General features: G+C 46.3%; 1 protein-coding gene across 2 annotated transcripts in view; it reads left to right on the forward strand.

Moving 5' to 3' along the window:
- Nucleotides 1-26,749, forward strand: part of Gria1 (glutamate ionotropic receptor AMPA type subunit 1) — a 328,214-nt gene that overhangs the window by 145,791 nt on the left and 155,674 nt on the right. For both annotated transcript variants that reach the window (XM_059270597.1, XM_059270596.1), the window contains exon 3: nucleotides 23,307-23,546. In XM_059270597.1, the coding sequence (XP_059126580.1) occupies nucleotides 23,307-23,546 (240 nt within the window). The remainder of the gene's footprint in view (nucleotides 1-23,306; nucleotides 23,547-26,749) is intronic.

A 26,749-nucleotide genomic window follows, 5' to 3' on the forward strand; every position in this document is an offset into this window, starting at 1 on the left:
TAGAGTTCACATACAAAACCGGTCAGGTGGTGTACGCGTACAGTCCCAGTGCTCAGGAGGTCAGAGACAAGGGGAGCCTCAGGCTTGCTGATCAGCCAGTGAGCTCTAGACCAATGGAAGATCTTGTCTCAGAAAACAGCCACAAGGGGACAAGGGGATGGCTTTTGAGAGACAACATCTGAGTTTGACTTCTGGCTTACACACACACACACACACACACACACACACACACACACACACACACACCAAACTTTGGTCTTTTCTTCTGCAAATGCACATGGACATACCTTCTGCTAGAGTGTTAGGATTGCTGTGGAGGGTGAATACATTAACAATGTAATGCAGATGTTTGAGAAATGCATAGTCAATGACTGGTTTGATTATATTATTGCCCTTTTCATTACAACGAACATTATCTCAGTTACTCTTAAGATCAGACAGCTTGCATAATTGCCTCAATGCACCACAGACTTGTGTTTGTGTTTTCCCTCCCCACAGATCCTGGTATGAACATTTTTTTATCTCTTGGGTTGTATGGGGTTTTTGCTTAAGAGTTTGTTGATATTTGGAGGAGGCATTCAGTACACCATGCTCCTGTTTTGTTTTGTTTTGTTTTTTCAAATTTCTTCTTCATACAGTAAGCTCTGCCTTGGAAGGTACACTCTTTGGGGTATCTTCAACCCTAATAACAAGCACATAATCACCAGCAGCATAGTTAGCTTCCAGGTGAGAGCATTGTCCTGGCCACAGCCTGGCTTTACTGCATTATTTGGGCTTATACTACTGAGAAGCATCTCAGATCCCTGGAACCTGGGTAAAGCGTAACCAAATAAGGGCAGTGTTGGGCCAGTGAGGACCTTTAAGGCCAGGAAAAAAGAAATAATTTCTCAAGCTAGACAAACATAGGTGGTCCTGTTCCCGAGAGCCCAAGTGTCCTGACACATAGAGATCAGTATGCTGATAGAGAGCTCCATCCCCTGACCAGCTTTTCCTGGCTTCTGCCCTTGCTCTATGAGCTTGGGCTACAGTGAAGTCTAAACTCCTTTCTTCCTGCAGTCTGCCTTGCCCTCCTCCTTCCTCCCTGCTCTGAGCACAGCTGGAAACCAGTGCCTTCCTGGAGGCCCACACTCTACATGCAGCTCCTGCTTCCAAGGGCACCCTTGGGATGCATCTCACAGCACCACAGGCTCTCCAGGGACCTGTGCAGCTTGGGTCCCCGGTTTACAGTAAATAAAGCAGTACAGTTGGAGACACACTATCTCCACAGTGTGGGGCCTGAGGAGAAAGCAGGGAGTGTTGACTTTCAGGGTTTGGCTTCTATTCCGCTGACACCAGGGGTTATCAGCATAATTCATGTCACATGGCAACTCTGGCTGGAAGTACAGACTGGAGAGTGAATTCTGAGGCTGCGTGAGGGATCTATGGGAAGCTGTGGCAGGAAGGGATGGTGAGATGTGGCATGCACGATGGGAAAGGATGGCAGGACAGAGTGACGATGTGCAGTATGACAGAGGACAGGGTAGAGAGCGTCGGTGCATGGGTGTGCATATTCTGCCTACCTTGGATTTTTGAAAATGTTTTTGTCCCTCAAGACCCCCATCTTGGCAGTGGGCCCAGACCTTTTCTCTTGAGAGGGAGGTGCTCTTCCATCTGCAGGCACAGGGAGTTCTGTTCTACAGCTCAGCTCACTTCCCTCCCTCGTTATTAGTGATTTGAAATCTGTCTCCCTCCTCCCATTAGAAATCCTTCTCCAACGTGGAGTTTAGTTGTCCTGTACTGGCCCGTACATGACACGGAATCAATGAGTTAATTATTCAGAAAATGTTAGTGTAATAGATATGCTGCAGGGTAATTGCACATGGTGGCAAGGACTCACAGTGTGTGGCCCGAAGCATATGGGTTTGAATGATAGCTGTACTGTCCCCTTACCTGCCCTTCAGCATCTTTTGTAAAATGACAGCAATAAAATCATGGACCCTCTAGGCCTGCTACAAACTTCACAAGTTAACGAATGCAAAATGTATAGCCTAGTTCCCTGTATTGAAAGGCTCGTGACGTGCTAGTATCCAGGAAAAAATATAAATAATGACAATGGATGCCACCATCACTGTGCATTCTGTTGCTGTATGGGTAGCCAGGTGGCCCAGCGACTCCAGGAGACCCTCATTTACCTGAGATAATTGAAAGAGATGTGGAAGAAATGGAAGTCCACTGCTTAATAACACATGGCTGCTGTTCCAGTGTACACACAGGGCTTCTGTGAGCTGGAGGACACATGCAGGCCTTTCTCAGGGCCTCACATAAGCACTTAGCTCCCTCTGAACACTGGAAAAGAAAGAAAGAAGTTTCACCTAAAGCCTTGAGCAAGGCGAGTGTGAACTGCCCATCTCAGCTTACCTGCACCCAGAGCAGCGCCAGGTCTGTGTAGATGCCCCGTGACATCCAACAGAGATTCTGTGGCTCTAGTACACAGCCCATAGACAGACTTGCCTCTGCTTTATACATCCTGGAGGAGGCTGAGGAGGGGGTGGGTGTGTTACTGGAGGACAGTCACCTTAGAACGAGGAAGTGGTCTCCGTTGGAAAACAAGACAGTGGCATGGCACAGTGAGAATCACGTGGTGTGGGTGGAAGGGTCAGTAATATGTGACCCTATGTCTGCGTGGAACCTGGAAAGAACATGAAACATCTGAAATGTGCTGTAGGTGCTCACAGAGCTGGGATCTGATCACGGCTGAGCTTGTACTGCCTTCTTACATAGAAAGAAACAGAATTCTTTTCTTAAGGGAGAAAACAGTGCACTCTGTCATCAGTTCACTCGGCGTCTATGGTACTTCTCAATGCCAAGCACTGGACTATACATCAGCTAGGAATGCTAAGAACAGGGGGAAAGGCTCTGCTGGGGCTGGGGTGAAGCTCACAGGTAGAGAGCTAGTTTGCCCAGCACACAGAAACTCCATGTTTGATGCCCCCGTATATTATAGCCTAAATGGTGTCACACGATCAACAAGCCAACCACTCTGGTTAATTGTGATGGGAAATCTCTCATCAACCCCTATGCATTCCTTCGACTGCTGAGTGACTTTCCCTGGGGAACAGGTGATCATCTACCCACCCCAGACAGTGCACCAAGAACAGACCAAAGAAACGATTCTACCCACCCAGGCCTAGCTCAGTGAATTAATGAGTTTACTGAGGTGACTCGACGCACATGGTGATGGTTTTAATTGTCTACTTGACACAACCTAAAATTGCCTTAGAAGAGTGTCTCAATGAGTGATTGTCTAGATCAAGTTGGCTTATGGGTATGACTTTCTGGTATTGTCTTGATTGCCTTCATTGATACGGAAGGATCCAGCCTGAAAGTGGACGGCACAATTCCCTAGACTGTGTAAGAGCAGAGAAAGCTGGCTGAGCATTAAGCATACATGTGTTCATTCATTCCCCTCTGGTTCTGACTGTGTGTGTGATGTTAGCAGATATTTGATATTCCCGCTGGCTTGAGCTCTCTGCTATGACGAGCTGTAACCGGGAAATGTGAGATGAATGAGAACAAGGGAAAAGTCTCTGCTGAGGCTGGGGGTGCAGCTGACAGGTAGAGAGCTAGTTTGCCTAGCACACGGAGACTCCATGTTTGATGTCCCCACATGTTTTAGCCTAAGTTACTTTCTCCACTAAGTTACTTTTGTCAGGGTAACTTACCACGGCAACAGAAATGGGACTAGAATAAATACGGGTGACTCAAAGACAGATGAGTCACAAAAAAAAAAAGAACCTCACCCCAGAATGGGTGATGACTTGCCAAAGCCATGTCTGTGAAGCTTTCTGAACAACTTGTAGGCAGTTCCACTGAAGAATTTCCACTCCCTAGCAATTACTCATTGCTTACGTAACATTTGGGGGGGGCCTTGTGAATCTTGTAACTTTATGAGTTTCTTGGGCCTTCTAAGTTTCCTTAGCTTCCCGGAACTAAAGAGTTTCACTTTACCCTCCACAGGAAAACCTTTCAGTTCACAGTGCTTGATGTCACCATGTGGCCAAACTGATGTCCCAGGGAGCTGAAATCCCACGGCCTCTTCTCTGTCAGCCTGCCATTTTGATTCTTAAAGTTGTTGGAGGTGTGGAGGGCAACAGTTCTGATTCCAAACCTGTGTCCACTCCTGTCCTCTCCTTGTCCTTGGGCAATGCAACTGAAGTATGAGAACCCTAGAGAAATGGAGTCCAAAAAACACCTAGTTCTTTGGAAACTAATTTGAATACTTTTGAATGGCTCTTAGAAGAATCACCGAAAATGTTGTAACATTTGTTATATGTGAAACAACTATTAAAGGTTGAGGAAAAGCACAAAATATATTCTGAGCTTACATTTATTTTGTAAATGTCTCCAGGCTCCCAGGACATCAAAAGATCGTCGAACACAGGTGCACCTAGGCATTTCAAGCTGAACAAAGATCCCTGTCATGCATCGCTTTCTGTGATTCTCTGGTCTAACCGTCTTTCTCAAATAATCTAATTGCTGTCCCCATTGCAGAGATAAAAGGGCTGCTACTGTAATTATGACTTGAGTAAAGAGCTGTGACAGGAAACAGCAGTGTGACCTACTTAGGGCAGTCCTTGAAGTAAAGGAAGAAGGCAGACAAGCAATGGTGGGGGAAGTGATGAGGGCAGAGGAAGCTGGACCAAAAAGGCCTCTAGATGCCACAGAGCTGGAACCACAGATGGTGGAAGGAAGGGTGTGTGGTTCTGACCACCAGCATAGAAGCTGCACTCAGAGCATGAGGGAAAAACCCTGAGGGCTTCTGGAGAGCTGTAAGGAATGAGTGACTTCTGATTCCAAGAGGAAGTTCAGGCTGCTGTGTGACTTCCCCGGGGTGGAAGGCGGGACACCAGGTGAGGTGTGGGTGTTGTGTGATTTCCCCGGGGTGGAAGGGGGGACACAGGGAGAGGTGTGGCTGCTGTGTGACATCCCCAGGTGGAAGGGGGGACACCAGGTGAGGTGTGGCTGCTGTGTGACATCCCCAGGAGGAAGGAGGGACATGGAGAGAGGTGTGGCAGAGATGAAGCCATAAAGTTAAAGGACCCATAAATTAGAACTGTGTGTGAGCAGAGACAGAGCCCTGTGCTGTGGGAGCAGAGAAAATGGGAAATGGGAGCAACATTGGTTCTTGGAGCTCGTGGATAGCAAACAAGCAAGCCCTCTATGTAAATAACATTGTATTTACATATAACTGATTCACATCCTCCTGTGCCTTGAATACAGAATAGACACTATGCAAATTACTGTAATAATGTATCATTCAGGAAATGATAAGAAGAAAGTCTGTACACACATTCTATAGGAGAAATGTACTTTAACCAGATTCCATCTACAGATGGTTGACTCACAGATACACAAAGGTGTATTGTGGAGGTCCACTGCCCTACCTAAACTTGTGATGCCTTTTGTTTTATTTTGTTTTGCTCTTGTAGTTTTGAGACAGTGTATTACCATATAGTCCAGACCAGCCTTGAACTCAAGATGCTCCTGTCTCTACCTCTCAAGTGCTGAGATTATTGATGTTCACTGTCATGCCCAGATGCAAAATTTGTGATGTGTGTAATTTGTGATGTCTTAAAAAGAAATCCAGGCTGCTGAGACAGCCTAGCAGTGAAAAGCTCATGTACATAGGCCTGAAAAACTGAGTTCTATCCCCAGATCCCACATGATGGAAGGAGAGATACAACTCCCAAGAATTGTTTTCTGACCTCCACACACATGCTGTGGCATGACATACCTACACACACACACACACACACACACACACACACACACACACACACACTAAACTGTGCTATAATACTAGCCCACCAGGTAAGATGTGTCCACTGTGTAGTAGTGGCATAAAGATTATCAGGGTAACCAATTGTTTGTAGTTGGAAATGAGTCCTGCTCCACAGGAAGGAAATCATGCCCAGTTAGTTCTGCTCTCAGCCTTGGCCAGAGAAGCTTCTCTCTGCAGTGAGCAGCAGCAGTCAATGTCAAGACTCAAAACAGTACCAAGGTCAAAGTGCTTGTCTTACTTAGGGTTACTGTTGCTGTGATGAAACACCATGACCAAAAGCAACTTGGGGAGGAAAGGGTTTATTTCACTCACAGTTCCATGTAACAGTTCATCATCAAAAGCAGTGAGGGCAGAAACTCAAAAGGGCAGGAAGCTGGAATCAGGAGCTGATTGATGATGAAGCCATGGAGGAGTGCTGCTTACTGACTTGTTCCTCATGGCTTTCTTAGCCTGCTTTCTTATAGAACCCAGGACCACCAGCCCAGAGATGGCATCACCCGGAATGGTCTGGGTCCTCCCCCATCAATCACCAATTGAGAAAATGCCCTACAGCTGGATTTTATGGAGGCATTCTCTCAGTTGAGGTTCGCTTCTTTCAGATGACTAGCTTGTGTCAAGTTGACATAAAAGAAGCCAGGACAGTGCTGAGAACAAGTGACTATCAAGTGCTTATCCCTAAATGGGACATCTATATCTGCATCTACATCCCCTCAAGGCTCAGGGAACATCGTGGAAAAAGCATGGAGGCAAGAATGTAAAAGCTGGAGGGTGAGGAGGAATGTAATAAAATGGTGTCTTCCAGATGTGACATCACCATTGTACTTATAAACTCAATGGTGTCTTCCAAACATGACATCGCCATTGTGCTTAGGTACCCAATGGTGTCTTCCAGACATGACATCGCCATTGTGCTTAGGTACCCAATGGTGTCTTCCAGACATGACATCACCATTGCGCTTAGGTCCCCAATGGTGTCTTCCAGACATGACAACACCATTGCGCTTAGGTCCCCAATGGTGTCTTCCAGACATGACATCACCATTGTGCTTAGGAACTCACTGCAGCTGTGGCTGCCTGTGTAAGATCAAGTCAACAAGATCAGTGAACATTCCAACAGGCAACACTGACTGGACTCAGTAGATTTTTTAAAAAATGGAGAACACATGACAGCAGGATGAAGACATGTTGATGACAGGATGAAGGTGTGTGGAAAGAGGTAGAGGTGAGCATGATCAGGGTACCTTACATACATTTATGGAATTTTCAAAGGATAAATAGAGGATCTTATTAAAATTCATTTAAAGAATAAATTCTATTCATGGTTTTCTGGGGGGATAAGCCATTAATATAGCAAACCTAGTTAATTTTTGAAAGTCTTCTGTGATCGCATGGAGGGAAATCTCTACAAGGAACCAGACAGCTGGTTATTTTTCTCTTGTTTGGTATTTACTGGCTGTGCAACTCAGAGCATGCTGTAGAAATCCAGGAAGGTCATGGAGAGAAGGGGCGACTCTACCCTTTCCTGCCCACCCCGTATTTGGGTTGTACCATTTGAAAAAAAAAAAAAAACAATGGCTCCCCTATTCACCGTACTTGACAATGAATCTAGGTCTTGGGCAATCTGACTCCATGTTTTGTGCCTCATCGCATGTAAGTAGTTGCCGTTACCCTGGTGTCACAGGTGAGCAAATCAACACACATCCATCAGTGTGCCTATGTCAAAGTCAGAGCTAAGCTCAGGGACTTTACAAGCAGATCAGAAGCAAGCCTTTCCCTTTACACTCACAGGCTTCTGAAGACTAATGCTGAGAAAGCACATCAGAACAGGAAGGGAGGAATGACTTTTTCTGGAAGGCTTTCTACAGGAACCCACATCTAGCTGGGTCTCAAAGAATGTGCCAGTTTTCCGTGTGTTGAAGGGCAATTCTGAGGAGCATTGTAGAAGTATGGTGGCCTGAGAAGAAGCAGTTCCCTTCCCGCCACAGTGTGAGCTGTTTGGAGAGAAACTGAAGACATAAGTTGAGCTCCTTCTACGTGGAGCTCTCTAGGGTTGTCACACAAAAGTAAGACAGTGGGCATAGCTTCCCTGCGCTGCTTTCCACCAACTTCTTACCTGCTCCATAGCACACATGCCTGTGTCTTCCTTTCTCTCTCTCTTTGTTTGCTATTTGCTTCAGAGTCCATTTCAGTTGAAGCCCTTCCCTGCATACACACACTCCAGGGAACTTCATTTTCATGAGGCACAGGAAGAGGACGCTTCAGGACAAGAAGATACATTGCTATTCTCAGAATTTCTCCTGAATTCCCAGGCCCCTGTATTGCTTCTCAGGTGAAACTATTTCCTGACATGTTCTGGGAAACCTGGAAAAACAGTTCAAATGTTGGTACAAAAGGCACTAAATGTAGAGTGCTGAGGAGCTTCTGGGTTTCTATTACAGTATCTGATAATTGTCCAGATCTGAGTTCCTTCCCAAGGCTTGGTGACCAGTGCTCCCTACTTTTATGCCTCAACTCACCCTTCCATATAGTTCAATGTGAGCAATGGGAAAGTTACAGAGCATGAGAGCCACCTGAATCCCACCCCACACATAATGAAATGAATTCCCAAGAAAAGTGACTTCTCTAAGGGCACAGAGAGATGCAGTGACTTGTTTGGTCATCCATCTATCTGTGCATCCATCTATCCACCCATACATCCATCCCTCCACACATCCATCTATCCACCCACCCACTCATCCACCCATTCATCCATCCATCCTTACATCCCCCATCTATCCATCCATTCATCCATCCATCCATCCTTATATCCCCCATCTACACATCCATCCACCCATCCATCCATCCATCCATTCCATCTGCCCACCCACCATTCCACTCATTCCTCTCAGCACACACACTGTGGTGTTTTCCCAGTGCCTGGCTCTGTGTAAAGGCTAGAACTCAACAATAGATAAAATAAAGTGACTTCTGTCCTTGAGGATAATTTGAGATTAAATTTTAAAAATTAAACAAAACGAAGTTAGAAATAAACTACAATTGAGATAAACAGGAACTAAGATGGATAATAAAAGGGGGAACATTCAAGCTGAGATTTGAAGAATACAAAAGGAGTAAGGTATATAAGGAATGAGTGGGGAGGGTCTCACACAGCCCAGGCTAGCCTCCAACTTGCTATATATCTAAGGATCATCTTGAACTCCTCATCTTCTTCCCCCCACTCCTTGAATACTGGGATCACAGGCATGTGCCACCATTCCCAGTTTGTGTGATGCTAGAAATTGAACCCAAGGCATTGTGAATGCTACACAAAGATGCAACCAAGCGGTCTTGTGCAGAAGTCCTGAGACATGTGCAAAATCGCAATTGCCAAAAACAGTAAGTGAATGACCAGTGTGAAGCCCAGGTGTAGGATGTGTAGGCTGAGAGAAAACCTGGGAGAAAGCCAGAGTCTGTAGCTCATAATTCTTCACACCCATTCAAAGAGAAAGTTTAGGCATAGGAAGACTTACAGGCAAACTCTTCTCTGCAGAAAGAAAATGGTTCATCCTTCTTCTGTGTGCACCCTTAACTTGATTAGCATCCACAACTTGAAAATCAACCGAGGTGGAGTCTGGAGTGAATTCAGACATATACAAGAGGGATTTGGGTCTGATTATGTGATTTAGTTTTGAGACCCAGGAAGTTTCTGTCATTGGCAGCCTCATTCCTTCTCTTTTGCCCTTCCAGCCTCACACAGATCTCTGGGTAGAAGGTGAATTTCGCTGTTCAGGGCACCTTTAGGCTGTCATTTGAGGCGTTAGGAAACTTTGGCCTTGATTGACAGGCGCTGATCAAATGCGCAGGTGTGCGCTGCAATGCATGCTCGCTGCTTGGCCAAGGAAGGTGCATTTGCAAGTATGATTTTCACAGGGAGAGAATAGCAAATAAGAAACAAGAGGCCTTTTTCCTACTCACTCAGAAAATGGGAATTAAGACAGCCAAAGAGGAAGTATTTAATGAATGATTTACCTTGCACTGCTCACAGTGATAAATCCTTAAAGAACCAGCAAAAGATGCTTAGTGATTGGGGATTGAGGGTGATGGAGCCAAAGGGAGAGACAGTTAGGAAGCTGGTTTCTCCCCCAGTCCCCTTTCCCTGGCTGATATCCTTGCCTCTTTGTCTTCTAGCTGACTCACAAGCTAGCTCTTAGAGCTAAGTACACATGATCCGCACCAGGACCCTGTAGTGAATTCCAACTCCTGCCCCACATGAGAATCATAAGCATTCACCCCATCTTAGATTGCAGCTGCGAACCTTGGCCCCTGAACTCAGCCAAAGAAAGATCCTGGTTGAGGTCCACTTCCCATCCCAGCCCTTATCTGATTCCAAATAAGAACTCCTTGCTTGGCTTGCAGACCAAGCCCTACAACTCACAAAGCTGAATGGCCCACACACCCGCCCACACGTTGGCCTCCCAGGGCCCAAACACCATGCTTCATGCTCCCTGGCACATAGCCGCTTTCTGTACAGACCTCTGAACATGCATTTCTGCTCAAGATTGGGTCTCTCTGCCTTCTCAGTAGAGCAGACCTGCAGCTGAGGGGACACTCACAGGTTCCCACCAGGGCATGGGACAGAAATCTGGAACTGAGAACTTCATACTGATCTGCCACATTACTGCCTGTGTGTGGTCACAGCTGGTATCCACCTGAGAGCTTAGAGGGCCCATTGACACTTACACAGGGGGCGGTAAGAGGCAACCTTCTTGCAACTGAGATGCCATTCATGAACTTTGGCCCTCTCAAGCCCCTTTCCCTTGCCTCCTCTTCTTATGTTGTAAACAGCATACTTCATTCACCATAGTGACCATAAACCATCAAAAAGAGATCTGGGGTCAGGCTTGTCTCCATGGTCCCTGGCTCCTTTCTCATCTATATGTGGACTCCTTCATTGCTCAACTTACAGGGTGTTTATGAGAGGAAATGGATGGGTGAGAACTGAGTCACATAATATGTGATAGAACCTGTGATAGAACCACGGTGCTGGATTCTTAGTCTTCTACAGAATGGCTATGCGACCTTGGGTGGGTCAGTCAAGCTCAGGTTGTTATCTATAAGACGGGGCAGTAATTATATCTTTCATTATTAATATTAGGGCTAACAGAGTTTCCCAATGATAAAGTTCTTGCCTAGTGTACTGGTTATCCTTGGTTATCAACTTATCATAGCCTAGAGTCACCTGAGAGAAGAAGTTCTCAGTTGAGGAATTGCCTAGATCAGACTAGTCTGTGCAGATGTATATGAGGGATGGTCTTGGCTATAAATGGATGTAGGCGGGCCTGACCTACTGTTCCTGTGGCAGATGGCCCTAGGCTGTAAGAAAAAGCCAGCCTAGCATGAGCCAGGGAGTAAGCCAGCAAGCAGCAGTCCTCTGTGGTTTCTGCTTCAGGTTCTTGCCCTGACTTCCTTCGGTGATGGACTGTGCCCTGGAAGTGTGAGGTGAGATAATCCTTTCCTCTGTAAGTGGCTTTTGGTCAAAATGTTTTATCACAGCATCAGGAAGGAAATTAGAGTGCCAAGCATGCATGAGACCCTTGGTTCTACCTCTGTGTGCCCCCTTCTCATTAGAAATTATTAAATTAGTATTCATAGAACGTACTTAGCATAGTGTTGGCACACAGTGGCACTGTGACTGTTTGAAGTTGTCTGTGTGTGTGATACAGAGAATCAAAGCTCTGGCTGCGTTGACATGCCTTCAGAGCACAGGTCACAGAGTAGGGCAGACCTGCACTCATCCACTAGCGTAGTCCCGTATCGTAAGACTGAATCACAGAGGATTAACTGATCTCCTTGAGTTCAGCTTCGTCATGCATGGAAAAAGAAAAAATGAATCACAGCACTGTTGAGGGGAGTGGAGGAGAAAGCACATATTTACCTAGAACAGTATTAGACCCATAGTAAACCCTGAGTCCATGACATAACCACAGTGATAAATTTTAGACCCATAGTAAACACTGGGTACATGATATAACCACAGTGATAAATTTTAGACCCATAGTAAACACTGGGTCCGTGATATAACCACAGTGATAAATAAGAAGAATGGTGTTGCTGCAGGCAGTGCCAGCCACCTGGAACATCAAGGTCACCAGCAGACAACATCTTATCTCCATCATGGGAGATAAGAGGTTCTACCAATGATAACCTTGGCACAAATTTTACATATTCTAAACACATGCAAATTAAATAAAGCTTAAAGTGTAGTTGATCAGCCAGCTGTCTGGTAGGAGGATTTTGCTACGTCAATAGTCCCTGAAGCCCAGATACTTTTCGTACTGAAATCTAGGACCCTGTGAGTTCCTGCTCCCGAGTTGGTGATGAGTCGGGGACAGTGTGCATTGTATGTCCCATCCTTGACAGGCTCCCTTCCCATTACAGTCCATATTGTGTACAGTACTGCCACACAGTTATCCACACAGTGTGCAAATCCTTCCTTCCGAACCCATTTGACATCTTAAGGGCTGAGTTACATAAGGGGATGTGAACCTCCGTGCCTAGGGAGCACCGCTGAGGAGACCGAGTGTTGTGGGTGGAATGCATCAGGCTTGGCTGGGTTCCAGTACCAGCCTGAGAGGAGCACTTTCATCCTGTCAATCTAAGCTGACAAGAAGTGACCTCCTAGAGTGGGCTGGCTGACACACCCAAGGCCTTGCATACCTACCCACCAGACCAATGGACGTAGATGATGACCTCCCTTAGAAGTACATGGGAAAGAGGCATCACCAGGCATACGTGTGTTTATTCCTTAGCCGGTATGCATAGGACTCAGTGTATCTTATGCATCAAGAAAATCAGCAGGCTGGGCGTTGGTGGCGAACGCCTTTAATCCCAGCACTCAGGAGGCAGAGCCAGGCGGATCTCTGTGAGTTTGAGGCCAGCCTGGGCTACCAAGTGAGTCTCAGGAAAGGCGCAAAGCTACACAGAGAAACCCTGTCTCGAAAAACAAAAAAAAGAAAAAAAAGAAAATCAGCAGACTTGAAAGGCTTTTACTTTCAATAGAGCTTTGCCTCAGTTGTAGGTAAAAAGAGACAATACACAGAAAGTCATTTGAAAATACGTAACCAATGAGTCCATCCCGTGCAAGAGACTTTGTGGAAGAAGGATGGGGTCAGTAGTCAAGAACACACCTTGGAGTCAGTGGAGGTGAGTGCATACAACATGAGCCACTCACATATGAGGACCAGAGTTCAGATCTCCAGAACCCATATAAATGTCTGGCAGGCAGAGCAGCCAAGTATAACCCTAGTACTCAGGAGGCAGAGACAGGGGATCCCTGGCCCAAGCTCAATCAGTGACCTCTAGTTTCAAAGGGAGAGATCTTGCCTCAACATTAAAGATAGAGGGTGACCAAGGAAGACACCTCTGGCCTCTACATGTGTGCGTGCACACACACACACACACACACACACACACACACACACACCTGCACACACACAAATTTTAAACATAGCATCTATATCTGAATATTAGCAAGTTGTCTGCAATTGTTGATTCATCCATCTACTAAAAATACTGTATAATCATTGTGCAAATCCCCACAGGAGTTATAAAGAATAATGCAGCCTTTATAAGGGGCAAGGCATTGTATATGTCACTCATTTCTCTATCTCAGAGCTTGGCCCACAGGGTACAGACAGTCATGATAGGTATGTCATGTTATTGAATACTCAGTGCTTAGAACTGTGAGTCATTTATGGAGTTCCTAGCTTGATCTTGGACTCTGACTTATGAAATGACAGCAGTGTGAAATCCTGACACTATCTGTTGGTTGGTATGTCCTTCTCCTTCACAGGACCTGCACTTTACCTTTGCTGTTTCTAGTAAAAGGCCTACTTACCCATTTCCTCTGGGCCTTGGGTAGCCCATGCCCTGAGCAATCTTAAGTTGTATGAAGTTGTTCACACAAGTGGCTAGGGCAATGGTGACACTCTGAAGAGCATGTCTGTGACATCCTGACACTGATTCTGGAGATGCTACGATCTCTGGCTTCTCTGAGGCCTTGTAGCCACACAACACACTTGCATCTTGTTAGCCTCCCTCCATTTCCATTGTCTTCAAAGAACCCACACTAGCAAAGCCTGTGTCTTAGATAGAACTTCACAGATACACACTTCTGCAGACACAGGAGTGTGATTTTTAGTGGAAAGGCTTTGGAGGGGAAGAGACCAGGAGGCAAGAGGGCTACCCAGCCTAGAACCTGCAAATGGCCAGACACACTGTGACTCTTGAACTCAAGAGCCTCCTAGGCTGGACGCGTGCTGTATGTAAGTCATGTGTGCCCATTCCCATTTTCAAACTCCCATTGACTCAGGACAGCCTTTCCATCCACAGTGTTTCTTGTCCTATAGCTTGCACTATACAGTCATAGAGTTGGAAGACTGTGAAATGAGCTAGAGCTGACCTTCCCAAACTAGAGCGAGAATGCTGCGGATTCCCAAGTCACACATTAAGTACCCTAGACCTTGAAGAGCATTAATCTTTTAGCCCTGCACACAGTTACAAGCTTGCCTTCTCTCCATCCTCATCCTAGCTAGTCCACTCTTTCTCTATATCAGGTGCACATAGTCATCTTCCATCTCTCTCCACACACACACATCCCTGAGGATAAAACCCAGGGTCTGCACATGCTATGCAGGTGCATGCCACCTCTCTCCTTTACACACACACACACACACACACACACACACACACACACACACATCTAATGATGAAGTCAGGGTCTCACACATGTAAGTGTGCATGTGTGTGTATGTGTGTGTGTGTGTGTGTGTGTGTGTGTGTGTGTGTATTCTATATCCATCTGTCTACACAGACACACTAATCTGATGATGGGACAGGATCTCACACATGCAAGTGCACTTATCTATCTATCTATCTATCTATCTGTCATTTATCTATATCTATTTCTATTTTTATCTGTATCTCTATCTATACACACACACATACACACACACACACACACACACACACACACACACACACACACACATCTGAGGATGGAGCCAGTATCTTATACATGCTAGGCAAGTACAGCACCACTAAGCTCTAGCTCAGACCTTTCTTGTGCTTTCTTATTATCTTACTATTTTCTCCCTACATTTAGCATCAGTCACACCTTGTTGCTGAGGCCTGTTCAGGTCTTCTGCCCCTCTGCATGCAGCTTCTCCTCTGGCCCTTTGCCTAACCAGCTCTTCACCGTGATCATTTTTCAACTCAGTCACGGCTACTATAGAGGGGCTCCTTGACCACCTGCTAGAAGCAGCCTGGCCACCCTCTCCTGGTCTCGTTGTATTTTCTTTCTAACACCTGCAGTATCTGGAATGATCCTCTATTTTTGTGGTAACTTTCTCTCTTTTTGGAGCATACACTCCATGACAGTGGAGATTGTGTATCCAGTGCTCATCCCTGTGCTGTGGTTGCTAGTTGAGGATAAGAGGCTGAGAACAAGACTGTCATTGCCTCAAGGACAAACTGTTACTAACCTAGATAAGCCTATGGCACTGAAACACTGCCCTGCTGTTCACATAGAGTGATGACCCCCGTAAAGGCAGCCCTCAAGATGCCTCTGTGTAGAGCATCTCCACTGACTCGCCCACTGCAGGGGACCACACTGTATCTAATCAACTCTCCACTTCTTCCCTTTGCTATCTGGTCAGTCTTTCACCACCTGCATCACTGACCTGTCACAGCCTGTTGGAATCTGGCACCTACTTTCTGCCCAACACATATTACAAGTCTGGTGGACATTTGTCAGATGAGCAAACTGAAGAAGAAATAGAAGGTTCTTTTCTGTAGAGCTACATACACACCTCTAATGAATAGGAAAGCTCTAATGGAGGGAGGGAAGAAGGAAGAGAGGGAGAGGAGAGAAAGAGAGAAGGAGGGGCAGGAGAAAGAGGAAAGGAAGGAAGAGATGGAGGGAAGGAGGAAGGAAGGCGGGGAGAGAGATGAGATGGAGGGAGGACAGGATGGGGATGAGATGAAGTTGTGAAGGAGGGAGGGGAGAAGGACCCCTTCATCCAGATGTTTCCTGTACAGCTCAGAATGGAGAGCAATTAGCGCCCAGTCAGCTTCTCTCTGGGGACATTTCTGAGCCCCACTAAGTTCTGAAACAGCCTTGGCTCCTCAGTTAGTCTTCCCCTTTCCTTGCTTTCAGCAAGACGTCCACACAGTGAATGTAGATCCCACAACCAGTGAACCCGGCCTTCTTCTAATTCTCATCCTCATATGCACAGTCACATCTCATTGGCCCCCTGGGCCTAGTCAGCAGTACTCCAGCTGGACAGTAAATGCTCAGAGCTGCTCAGAGGAGGATGAGCTCTTGGGCCTGGGTAAAGAGAAATGCCAACAAGCTGAGGGAAGAAATACTGGCACGGAGCAGGGTGGCTTAGCTTGACCTGTTCCTGAGAGGCCCTGGGTACTCAGGTCCCTGTCCACCTCCAGTGCTGTGCCATATCCTGCACCCCAGTCGGCTTCACCCTCTGCAGCTGCTCTATGCTCCCCCCGGCACCCAGCAGGTGGATGAACTCTACCTGGACAGGCAGCACACATCCTGGCCTGTGGCCAGCACTCAGTCAGCACTGGCTGTCGTGGCCAGTGGGACCATTTGCTCAGCAGTGGCTGGCTCTTTATTGCCACCTCAGGTTCCTCCATGACTCCCCTTGACCTGGGACCTGCTGAAGTCATTAAGAATTCCCAGGAAGCCTAGAAACACGCATGTTTTAGGTCATCACAATATCTCAATCTTCTGGCAACAGTAAATATCGGTTGGCTGTATCAGAGAACTGGTGAGGGTTAGCCCGTTAAATGACCAGGACACCCCAAATGTGTCTCAGAATCCTAAGTGAGTGTGGTTTCATTTAGAGGGAATGGGAACAAGTGTATGCATGATAGCAATCCTGCATGGGTCGGGATTGGAGCCAGAGCATGGCGGGGAGGAGAGGGGGGACAACTGTCCTCTGAATGACAGACCTAAAGCATATTTAGAGTTCAATGAGAGTCCCACCTGAGAGGGTAGAGTTGTTCAGGTGTGTGTGTGTGTGTGTGTGTGTGTGTGTGTGTGTGTGTGTGTGTGTGTTTCGGGGGGTGAGTATCTAAATATCCTCCCCCATATGTATATGTTGTAGCTCCCTCCCCCAAAATGAAGCTGTCCCCGTCACCTCATTATCCAGTATTTACCATGAGGCTGACACATTTCCAGGGACTGAAGCCAGGAGCTAAGGAGAAATGTCAGCCCGAGAGGCCCTAAAGGAAGTGACAGTTACAAAGCCGCTAATACAGGGGGTTCCCTCCCATGCAGGGAGCTGTCAGCGACAGTGGCCAGGCCAGGAGATTTATTGATACTAAGTGGATGGCGCTGCGACCTGGAGCGACTATCAAAGGGCTCCGGTGAGCAGAAGCTGGCCCGGGCTGCCACACTGAGCAGCTTGGGGCCTTTCCCGCCCTGTGTCTCCCAGAAGGAGAGTCCTGGCCTCAATTCTCACTTCCTCCGGTTGTTGGGTTTGCTCTTCTGCCAACCGTCCTGGAGGCAGGGGCCCTAGCACTGGACACAGCAGCAGGATCCCAGAGCCCCATGGCCCCATCTCTGTCTTTCAGGGCCTTTGTGCCTGCCATTCTTTACCCCTGGAATATGCTTTGTGGACAGTGACTGCAGCTAACATCCCATTTTGGTTGATGTCTCCTTATATATCTCTAGTGACTCTCTCTCTCTCTCTCTCTCTCTCCCTGTGTGTGTGTGTGTGTGTGTGTGTGTGTGTGTGTGTGTGTTCACCTGTGCATACCTAGACCAGAGGTTGATATAATTAAGTGTCTTCCTCAATCTCTCTCCATCTCATTTTTTGAGACAGTCTTTCACTGTATCTTGAGTTCACTGATTCACTGACACTGGATGCCAGCAAGTACCCGGGGATCCTTTGGGTCCCTGTCCTTGACTCATTAAGGTTAGTGTTGCATGTGCACATGACCACATCAGGATTTTTATGTGAGTCCTGGTGGCTTAAACTCACTTTGGTGCATGGCGAGCACTTTACCCACTGAGCCTCCTCTTGAGGCTGAAGACAGATGTCCCCACCTGAATAACAGACCCATCCTTGATAGACACCAAGACTGAATTGTCATTATAACTATTTCCTAGTAACTGTCCTTATCTTCTGCTGTTACGGTGTTTATCATCGAGGCTAGGGTCCTGCCAAGCTCACCAGCCCATCTCTAGTGTCCTATAGGTGCCTCATGAGGAGTGGAAGCAAACAAATGGGCCAATGGGCACATTTGTGGGAAGAGAAAAGAGTGCGTGTATGTGTGTAAACATATATGATCTCCCCAGGATGGAGGGGACATAAAATAATACCAAGATCACACCGTGGTGAATAAATACATATATAGGTAGAGATAGGTTAATGCAGATTAAAGACAGAGGTTAGTGGATGTAGATGATGAGAGAGAGGGGGAGAAAGAGAGAGAGAGGAGAGAAAGAGGAGAGAGGAGAGAGAGAGAGAGAGAGAGAGAGAGAGAGAGAGAGAGAGAGAGAGAGATCCATACACAGGGCTCTAATGCAGCAATGCCTTTTTACCTGGCCAGAGGAAGGGCCCTTGAAAGAACTTTTCAGAATCTGAAGCTGACCTGTGGACCATCTATGCCTTCCCCTCATTGCAGAATGTTGGAAATTTGGGTTCTGTGGCCAGAGTGGCAGAACTCAGGTCCAAACTTCGTTGCGTGCTGGTCACTAGTCTGTAATTTCCACTGTGGGCTAAAGAGAGTCAGTGTGAAGAGACGTTCTTGGGCCTAGATCAGTGGTCCAATGCCAGCACACACTGATGACCACCAGAAGACACTGTGCTTCCTAGGTGTATCTATGCTGAAGACCCACACACAGTCCAGCCTGCTGTGAGTCTGTGTTGGGATTCTGTACTTCAGTCAGTACACATTGGGGTCCCTATTCTGCTTGGGAACACTCTTGCTCCTTCACCCCTGCTGGTCACATCCAGGAATCAGGAATGTGTTCTCCAACCCCAAATCCCCTTCTATTTGCCTTAGGCCTCATCTATCCTCTGCTAAAGAGCTAACTCACACCCCAGGTCAAACATTGCATCTTAAATAAAACTCTAGACTCCACGGGCTCTGGACTTAGTGCCAGTACTCCTTCCTGTGGAATCGAAAGACTCTGAGGCTCCACCATCTTCTAAGACTGAAGAGCTGCAAAGGGGCTTCCTGAATGTCTGAGCTTCGAACAGCTCCAATGTTGAATCAGTGAATATTTTCCAGTCAATTTGACCAGACTCTGGAATGCTGGGGCCTGAAGGAGTTGAACATGGTGGAGTCTAAACCATTGTTCCACAGCTGAGAAAACTCCCAGGAGAAAGTTGAAGTTGCTCAAGGTCACTCAAGCTCTTCGTAATGATTAAAGGGAAGAGATAACCCTCTGGGTCTTCTGCCATCTAGTCTAGTTCTTTTTCAATGGAGCTCTTTGCTCTGCTCTGACTAGTTATTTTGACAGATCCAAAGCCATTCATCTCCTCTCTCCATCTTCCTCTCCCTCCCCCTTCCCTCTTTCCCTCTCCTCCTTCCTATCTCTCTCCCTTCCCTCTCCCTCTCTCCCTCTCCTTTTCTTCCTCCTAGGGTTTAGTTGAAGTAAGGAAGCACACCAAAGTAAGAAATGGAGCTCAGTGACTACAGGGCAGGGCCCACCCAAGTAAATGTAAGCTAAGCCATCCCCCATGTTGCATCCTTTTAGGGAGCTGTAGGAAAATACTCCCTCTTAGTCTAAAGGATAGAGCACCCACTTTAATGAAAGATTTGCTAAAGGAAAAATAGGAGGTTGTTTGAGAAGGAAGTTTGTGGCCTGCTATGTCTAAGGATTTAGGCAGAACCATCTCCCTCCCCACACCCCTCCCCACACCCCTCCTTCCCCTCCTCTACTTCTAAAGTTCTAGCAAAAAAAAAAAATGCCACAGCCACTAGGACCCCCGAGACCTGGCTGAAGTGTGAAGGCACAGGCGGTGTGGGGTAATGGGTCTGGAAGCTGGAGTTTCATGCCACAGGACAGTATTTCACTGCCCCAAGGGGAGAGAAGGGATCCTAAAAATACCATGGAGCATATTACAATATTTTAACAGGGTTTATGTGCTCCCTGTGCACAATCGCCCCCGGAAGATGGATTGTGCATTTTGACAAATCTATATTTAACATGGGTGGATAATATACAACGCAAGCTCCCTGGTAAAAAATCCATACTTATGAAAAACCTGAGTCTAGTAATTACAATAGACATTTAAAGACAGTGCCTATTGTGGGCTGTGCATGGAAAGTGAGTCTCATTAGGCAGAAAGAGAAAATAGTTTAAGTGGAGGAGGCTAAGGAGCCACCTCAGAAAGAAGCGACAGAGAAGGAGGTCCAGGAGACCAGCTCCTTCCACCACCTGCTCCGGGTCACGTGAATTTTCCCTGAGCATCCAGCATGCACTCCTTCATCAAGTATTTATTAAGCACCTATGGTGTTCCAAGTACTCTGCTGGCTCTGGAACACGAACAATTATTACATTCTGAGAATCTGCATGGAACAAAATAGCTACAGATGTGCACAGCAGCCCTGGCTCTTGACTAAAGGACTGAATGGAAGCCAGGGAAGTGACGGGCCGCTGATGGGGAGGGAGGGAGGAAGGCTGCTTGGCAAAGTCAGACAAGCCCAGAAAGGACTGTGGAGAAGGATCCCTCTTTGCTGAGAGGAGAGGAACAGTGCTGCAGACCAGAAAGGAACAGAGAGAGCCAAGTCCCTAAGACAAAACCCACTGGACTGGAGCTGCAGAGTGACAGCCAGGATGGCCAATCAGGGAGTGAGGAGATTGAGCAAGGCAGGAAAAGTCAACAGGGCAATTTTTCAGACTCGGTGTCCTGGTCAGATACCCAGAAACTTTTGCCGTGTGCAGTGGGAATCTCAGAACCAAAAGGAAGTGAAATAATGTATATGGTTTCATTTTGGTTTGTTTGATTAATAAATTTCCTTTAGCTTCAGGGAGAGAATGGATTCCACTGCTAAAAAACAAATGTGGCGCTGCCTCTCATCTAACCTAGATTTAAAACTGTATATACATGAATGTGTATATGTAGATGTGTGCGTGTGTGTGTGTGTGTGTGTGTGTGTGTGTGTATACATGTGCACATGGCGGCAGAAGGGGGACCACGCAGGGAAGGAAGGAATCTAATGAGAGGATAGGAAAACAGGAAGGGGGAAGACTTCTATCATGCTTTGTCTCTCAAAGACTTAGGATTCAAAATGAGCACATGGGTGCTGTTTAGTGAGAGTAAGGGGACCAGTGGGAAGAGCAGGAAAAGAAGAGAGGGCATTGAGGGGGAAGGTACATATGAGTGAAGTACAATAATACACACATATGAAAATGCCAGTGTAATAAAGCCCACTCTTTTCTACACTAAAATTTAATTAGAAAAAAATTCTTAGAGTAATCATAGACTATCCAAAAAGCTTCAAACATTTCCTAAGAATTATAGAGCATGTAAATGATGAATATTAATTTTAAATACCAAACAGCATAAAGTTCAGGCCATGATTATCACTGTCAGCTCTCAGGACAGTCACGGGGCAGGTTAGAGTAGGCATCCATGATGTTTTGGTCTAGATGAAGATCTGTCAGTCAGTGGACAAGTCACCTTGAGGGAGATATGAAGCAAGGAGTTGGGGCAAGGTGGGGGGAACCAGGGAGGAGGTAGAGTGTGGGTGTCAGGGGTGGAGATGACTGCAATACAATATATTCATGCGTGAAATTCTCAAAGAATAAAACATATTAACAATAATTCTCTAGGAATGTTTTTGAAGACTCAACATGTTAGTGTGCATTGAAGGGCTCTTCTCGTGATCAAGTAAGGGATGTCCCTCGCTGAGGTGACTGTGAACTCTCCATCCTGTATCAGATAGAAAAAATGAAGTTTACAGACTGATGGGCAGCTTGGTCCCACACCCTTGGTCTTGTTCCCATCACATTCTAATCTAAGCAGGAATGTAATCACCCATAAGCCAGCATTCGTCCCTTCCGGGGTCCTATGGAATGGATCCTGTGGGAGCATGTGCCAGGCTAAGCTGTTGTTGTGGCTGATACTCTGGAAGGCCTGGAAATCCCCTAGCAAGATGTAGGATTGCAACACAAACTTAGGCAGAAGACATACTCTGAGAGGACGAGCGAGGTGGAGAAAACCAAAGCTTGTGTTCCTAAACCCGAGTCAGCACCAATAGCAGGCTGTCGCCCTTCCTATAGCAGTTTTTAAGCTTTGCCTTAAAATCAGGGACAAAAAGTGAAAGGTGGCCACACAGTCAGCATATCTACCCACCTTGGGTTTGACCTAGAACACATATATAACATGAACATGTCTGTTAACTGTGTGTGTGTGTGTATATGTTTGTAAGCACGCACTCATGGAAGTCTGAAGACGATCTCAGGTGCTCGTACCTTCTGTCTTGCTTGGGACAGGTTTTTGTTGTTGTTGTTGTTTGCCAATGTACACAGTCTAGCTGGCCCAAGAGATTCCAGCCACTCCTGTCCCCACCTCCCATCTAACCATAAAGTCAGTGAGATTGCATGCAAATGTACTACTGTGCCCAGCTTTAAATGTCGTAAGGGTTCAAATCCCTGTCTTCCTTCACTCTTGCATGGTCTGCATTTTACTCACCAAGCTGTCTCCCCAGCACAAATTCACTCCCAACCCTTGGTTTCAATTCACCCTCTAAAAAGTGGCCCTGCCATTCTTTTCTTAACATGGTCATTGTAGTGACAAGAAGAGTCAATTATGTGAAAGTGCTTTGCTGTGTGGCTACTGTAATCAATAATCACGATACCGCCGATCTATAGCAGGCATCTGATAAACATTGGCTGTAGACAGATGGATGAGGGTTTGCACAAATAAAGTGTGAACAGAATGGGAAGATCAATGGACTGATGAACAGATTGGAATTTGAAGGCATGGGAGGAGGGCTGATTGGTAGGGTGGATGGCTGGATAGCAGATGGCAAGTGATGGTGGGTTAAATGGATTATTTGAGTCATCTGGCCATTTGTTTATAGAATCTTCTATTTATTAATTGGGGGAAGTATACATGTGTATACATGTGTGTATGCAGGTGTGTGAACCTATGTGCACATGTTCAGAGGCCAAGGGAGAATATTGAGGGTCATCATCTGTTGCTCTTTACCTTACTCCCTTCATATAAAGGCCTCTCACTGAACCTAAAGGTTACTATTTTTGGCTGGGCTGGTGGCCAGCAAGATCCATGGATTTTTTCATGTCTCTATACCTCAGTGCTGGGGTTATAGGCATATGCAGTTATGCCTGGCTGTTTTCTTTGGTGCTGGGATCTGAACTCAGGTCTTCATGGTGTGCAGCAAGTGCTCTTATCCAGAAAGAGGCTCCCCAGCCCCCACTAACCTTTCTTATCTTCTTTTCTAGTCTGTTCCCAGTTCTCCAAAGGAGTCTATGCCATCTTTGGGTTTTATGAACGAAGGACTGTCAACATGCTGACCTCCTTCTGTGGGGCCCTCCACGTGTGCTTCATTACTCCAAGTTTTCCCGTTGACACGTCCAACCAGTTCGTCCTTCAGCTGCGCCCAGAACTACAGGAAGCTCTCATTAGCATCATCGACCATTACAAGTGGCAGACCTTTGTCTACATTTACGATGCTGACCGGGGTAAGCTAAGGGTTAAGGAAAGGAGATTGTTAGGGGATGGAGAAAAATCACCAGCACGAAGAATGATGTTTCTCTGTCTCCGTAAAGCTCGTGGGGAAGCAAGCCAGGTGCTTTGTTTGTGTGCGGTGATTCCTTGGTTCCCAATGTTTGACTCAGAGTGTGAAAATATCTCCTCTGAGAGAGCTATCCTCTAAGCCATCAAGCCATTCTATCATTCACCGAGCTCTCATATCTAGCAAGTCCAAGGTCTTCAGCAAAGTGGATCACAGCTCACAGTATCATTAATAGAGCATAGAACAGACCAAGATCTGAATCCCGGGTTCCCTCCTCACCAGACTTTGGGCAGGTTCTTGACCCATCAGTTTCACCACTTGTATAGTGAGTCAAAGTCTCCATGCCTTCATTCCCTCATGTCTGGAATGAAGATGAGTTGTCACTGCCTCAAGAATGTGTTCAGAAGATTTAATGAGATAATGACTGAAACATGTTTGTTCACTACCTACAATAAATATTATCCTCAATATGTGTTATCTGCTGTCACCATCATCTTCACCATCAACAGTAGCAGCACCATCAGTCACCACTGTCATCACCATCACTATCATCATGGTCACCACCATCATCACTATCATCCCATCATCATCGTCATCATTATCATCATCAACATTACTACCACTACCACCATGATCATGAACCATCATCATCACTTCTACCATCATCACCATCATCACGGTCAACTGTCGTCATAACACCCGCCACTGTCAATATTATCACCATCATCATTGCCATCACTGCCAATACCATCATCATCATCATCATCACTATCAATGTTCTCATCTTCACCACAGCCATCACAATTATTATCAGTGTCATCACTCTCATCTTCATTATCACCATCACCATCACCATAACTATTATTAACATCATCATATTGATAATCATCATCGCTGTCATCATCACCATCATCTTGACCATCATCACTGTCATCACATTACCACCAGCAGTACCATCATCATCATCACCACCCTCATCATCACTATTATCATGTGATATCCACACCCTCACTGTAATCATCATCACCATCACTATCATCCATCATTACTGTCTCCACCACCATCATCACCATCAACACCACTATCATCATCATCATCATCATCATCATCATCATCCTTCTACTAGGTGCTTTTTTAATCCTGCTCTCTTTTAATTTTGCAGTCACATTTCCTAATTGCTTCCCATACATTTTATTCTCTGTAGCTTCTTTGTCCTGGGGTGCATCTATTTATCACATCTCCCTGTATGGTCCTCAGCTTCTTTTGCATTACATCCTATTTTCTCTGTTCACTCATCATCTAACAGGAACTCTTCTTTCTGACCCCTATGGCGTGTGCTTGCCCTGCCCTGCCTTCTTCTTATGCATGGCCCAGTGCTGTAAGAACACTGTCATTGCTAGTGTAAAAAGATAAATGGACTTGAAAGCCTAGACCCTCAGAGAACCTTAGAGACTTTAGACAGGAGGGTAGCTGATTTAGATGGTTTTGCAGGCAGAGGGGAAGGTGCTGTTGTTCAGATAGGAAGGTACTGGAAAGGAGAGAGCAGAAGCTTCCATTTCTTTCTGTTTTCTTTGATCTCCTCTTGTCTCTCCCTACTTTGATGGCTTCCCTTCTCAGACAGCATCCACGGTATGGGCCATCTGCCAACAGTCCCTTTCAGAACAACCTTGGCCGTAATAAAGGCTTAAGTTGGAAGTGGCAACTCCAGAAAAAACATAATATACCCACAGAAAAAAATTCTTAGGTTGATGGAAGAACCCACACTCTGCAAAGGACTGTGTCCACCTCAAAACCCAGAGCCCTGAGCTCTGTGGTTGTCTGGTTGTGTGATCATGGACTAATGAGCTTTGGTGTCCATCTTCAAAATAGGGATCAGAATAAGACCGGCCTCCTAGAACCCAGTGAGCTAAGAGAGGAAAGCCAGAAAAATAGTGCCAAACACACAGTGAAGGTTCAGCAAATATGGAGCTCACTCACACAATACAACTGGAAATGAAACTAAGTGGAAAATCAGACCAGAATCAATCTAGAGATGCTTCCTGGGGCCTGATGTCATATCGGTCACTGTAGAAAAAATTCATGGAATTACTAAGAATCAGACATGGAATGCATACAAAAGATTAATTTGTAATATGCCAGCAAAGCAGCTATCTGTGACAGGCACAATAAAGACCTACTTCCACCACCTCCATGGCCCTTTCCTGTCTCTGGAGGTGGAAAATGTGTGAATGCTATTGCCAAAGGGGGGTTAAGAGCACAGAACAGTGAGGGCTGCTGATTAGCTGACCTTTGAAAACAAAGGTTGTTCCAGATGACTCCACTGGACATGGTACAATCTCAAAGGTCTTTACCTGTGAGAGTGGGAGCCAGAAGACTTGGTGTCAGATTGGGTGAGGAAGCCCAGGCCGTTGTTGCTGGCTTTGAAGATGAAAAGGGCCCTATTCTAAAGGACCTGAGCAGAGAGAGCAGACCAACGTGAGCTGGAGAGACAGGAGAATGGATCCTCTCCCAGAGCACTAAGAGAGTCACCAACCCTGCCAACAGCAGGGCCCTGGCTTCCTGAAGTGGAAGCTATACATTTTCATGGAGACATGATGCTAAGTTTGGGGTCCTTAACTGCACAAAAGCAAATAAGGGAACCTTGGGGTCCGAGAGGAGAAAGCAGTCGTGCTGAGAGACAGACTCGGCACACAGTCAACCTTAATCAACACGTAGTGGTGACATACAGAACACCTACTGTGTGACGACGTATTAACTATTGGAGCCATACCCAAGTTTCACAAATTTGACTCATTAGCTATCTTTAGCTACTAGGTTGGCCTGTTCTCTAAACAATGACTCAATTTCCCTGTATTGGTTCCTTTTCTGCTGCTGTGATGAAATGCCCTGACAAAGCATCTTCAGGAAGAAAGGGTTTATTCTGGTTCCCAGTTCCGGAGGGACAGATAGTCAGTCCGTCATGGTGGAGAAGGCATGGCAGCAGGTGCAGGAAGCTGGGCTTGACTGCATTGCATGTGCGCACAGGAAGCAGAGAAAGAGAGAACAGGAAACAAAGAAAGAGAGAACAGGAAACGGGACCACGCTGTAAACCCTGACTGCCTATACTCCTCCCCCGGTGGCATACTGCCTCTACTAAGATTCCACATTCCA

Source organism: Peromyscus eremicus, chromosome 8a, assembly GCF_949786415.1.
Source record: "Peromyscus eremicus chromosome 8a, PerEre_H2_v1, whole genome shotgun sequence".
NCBI classification, from domain to species: domain Eukaryota; kingdom Metazoa; phylum Chordata; class Mammalia; order Rodentia; family Cricetidae; genus Peromyscus; species Peromyscus eremicus.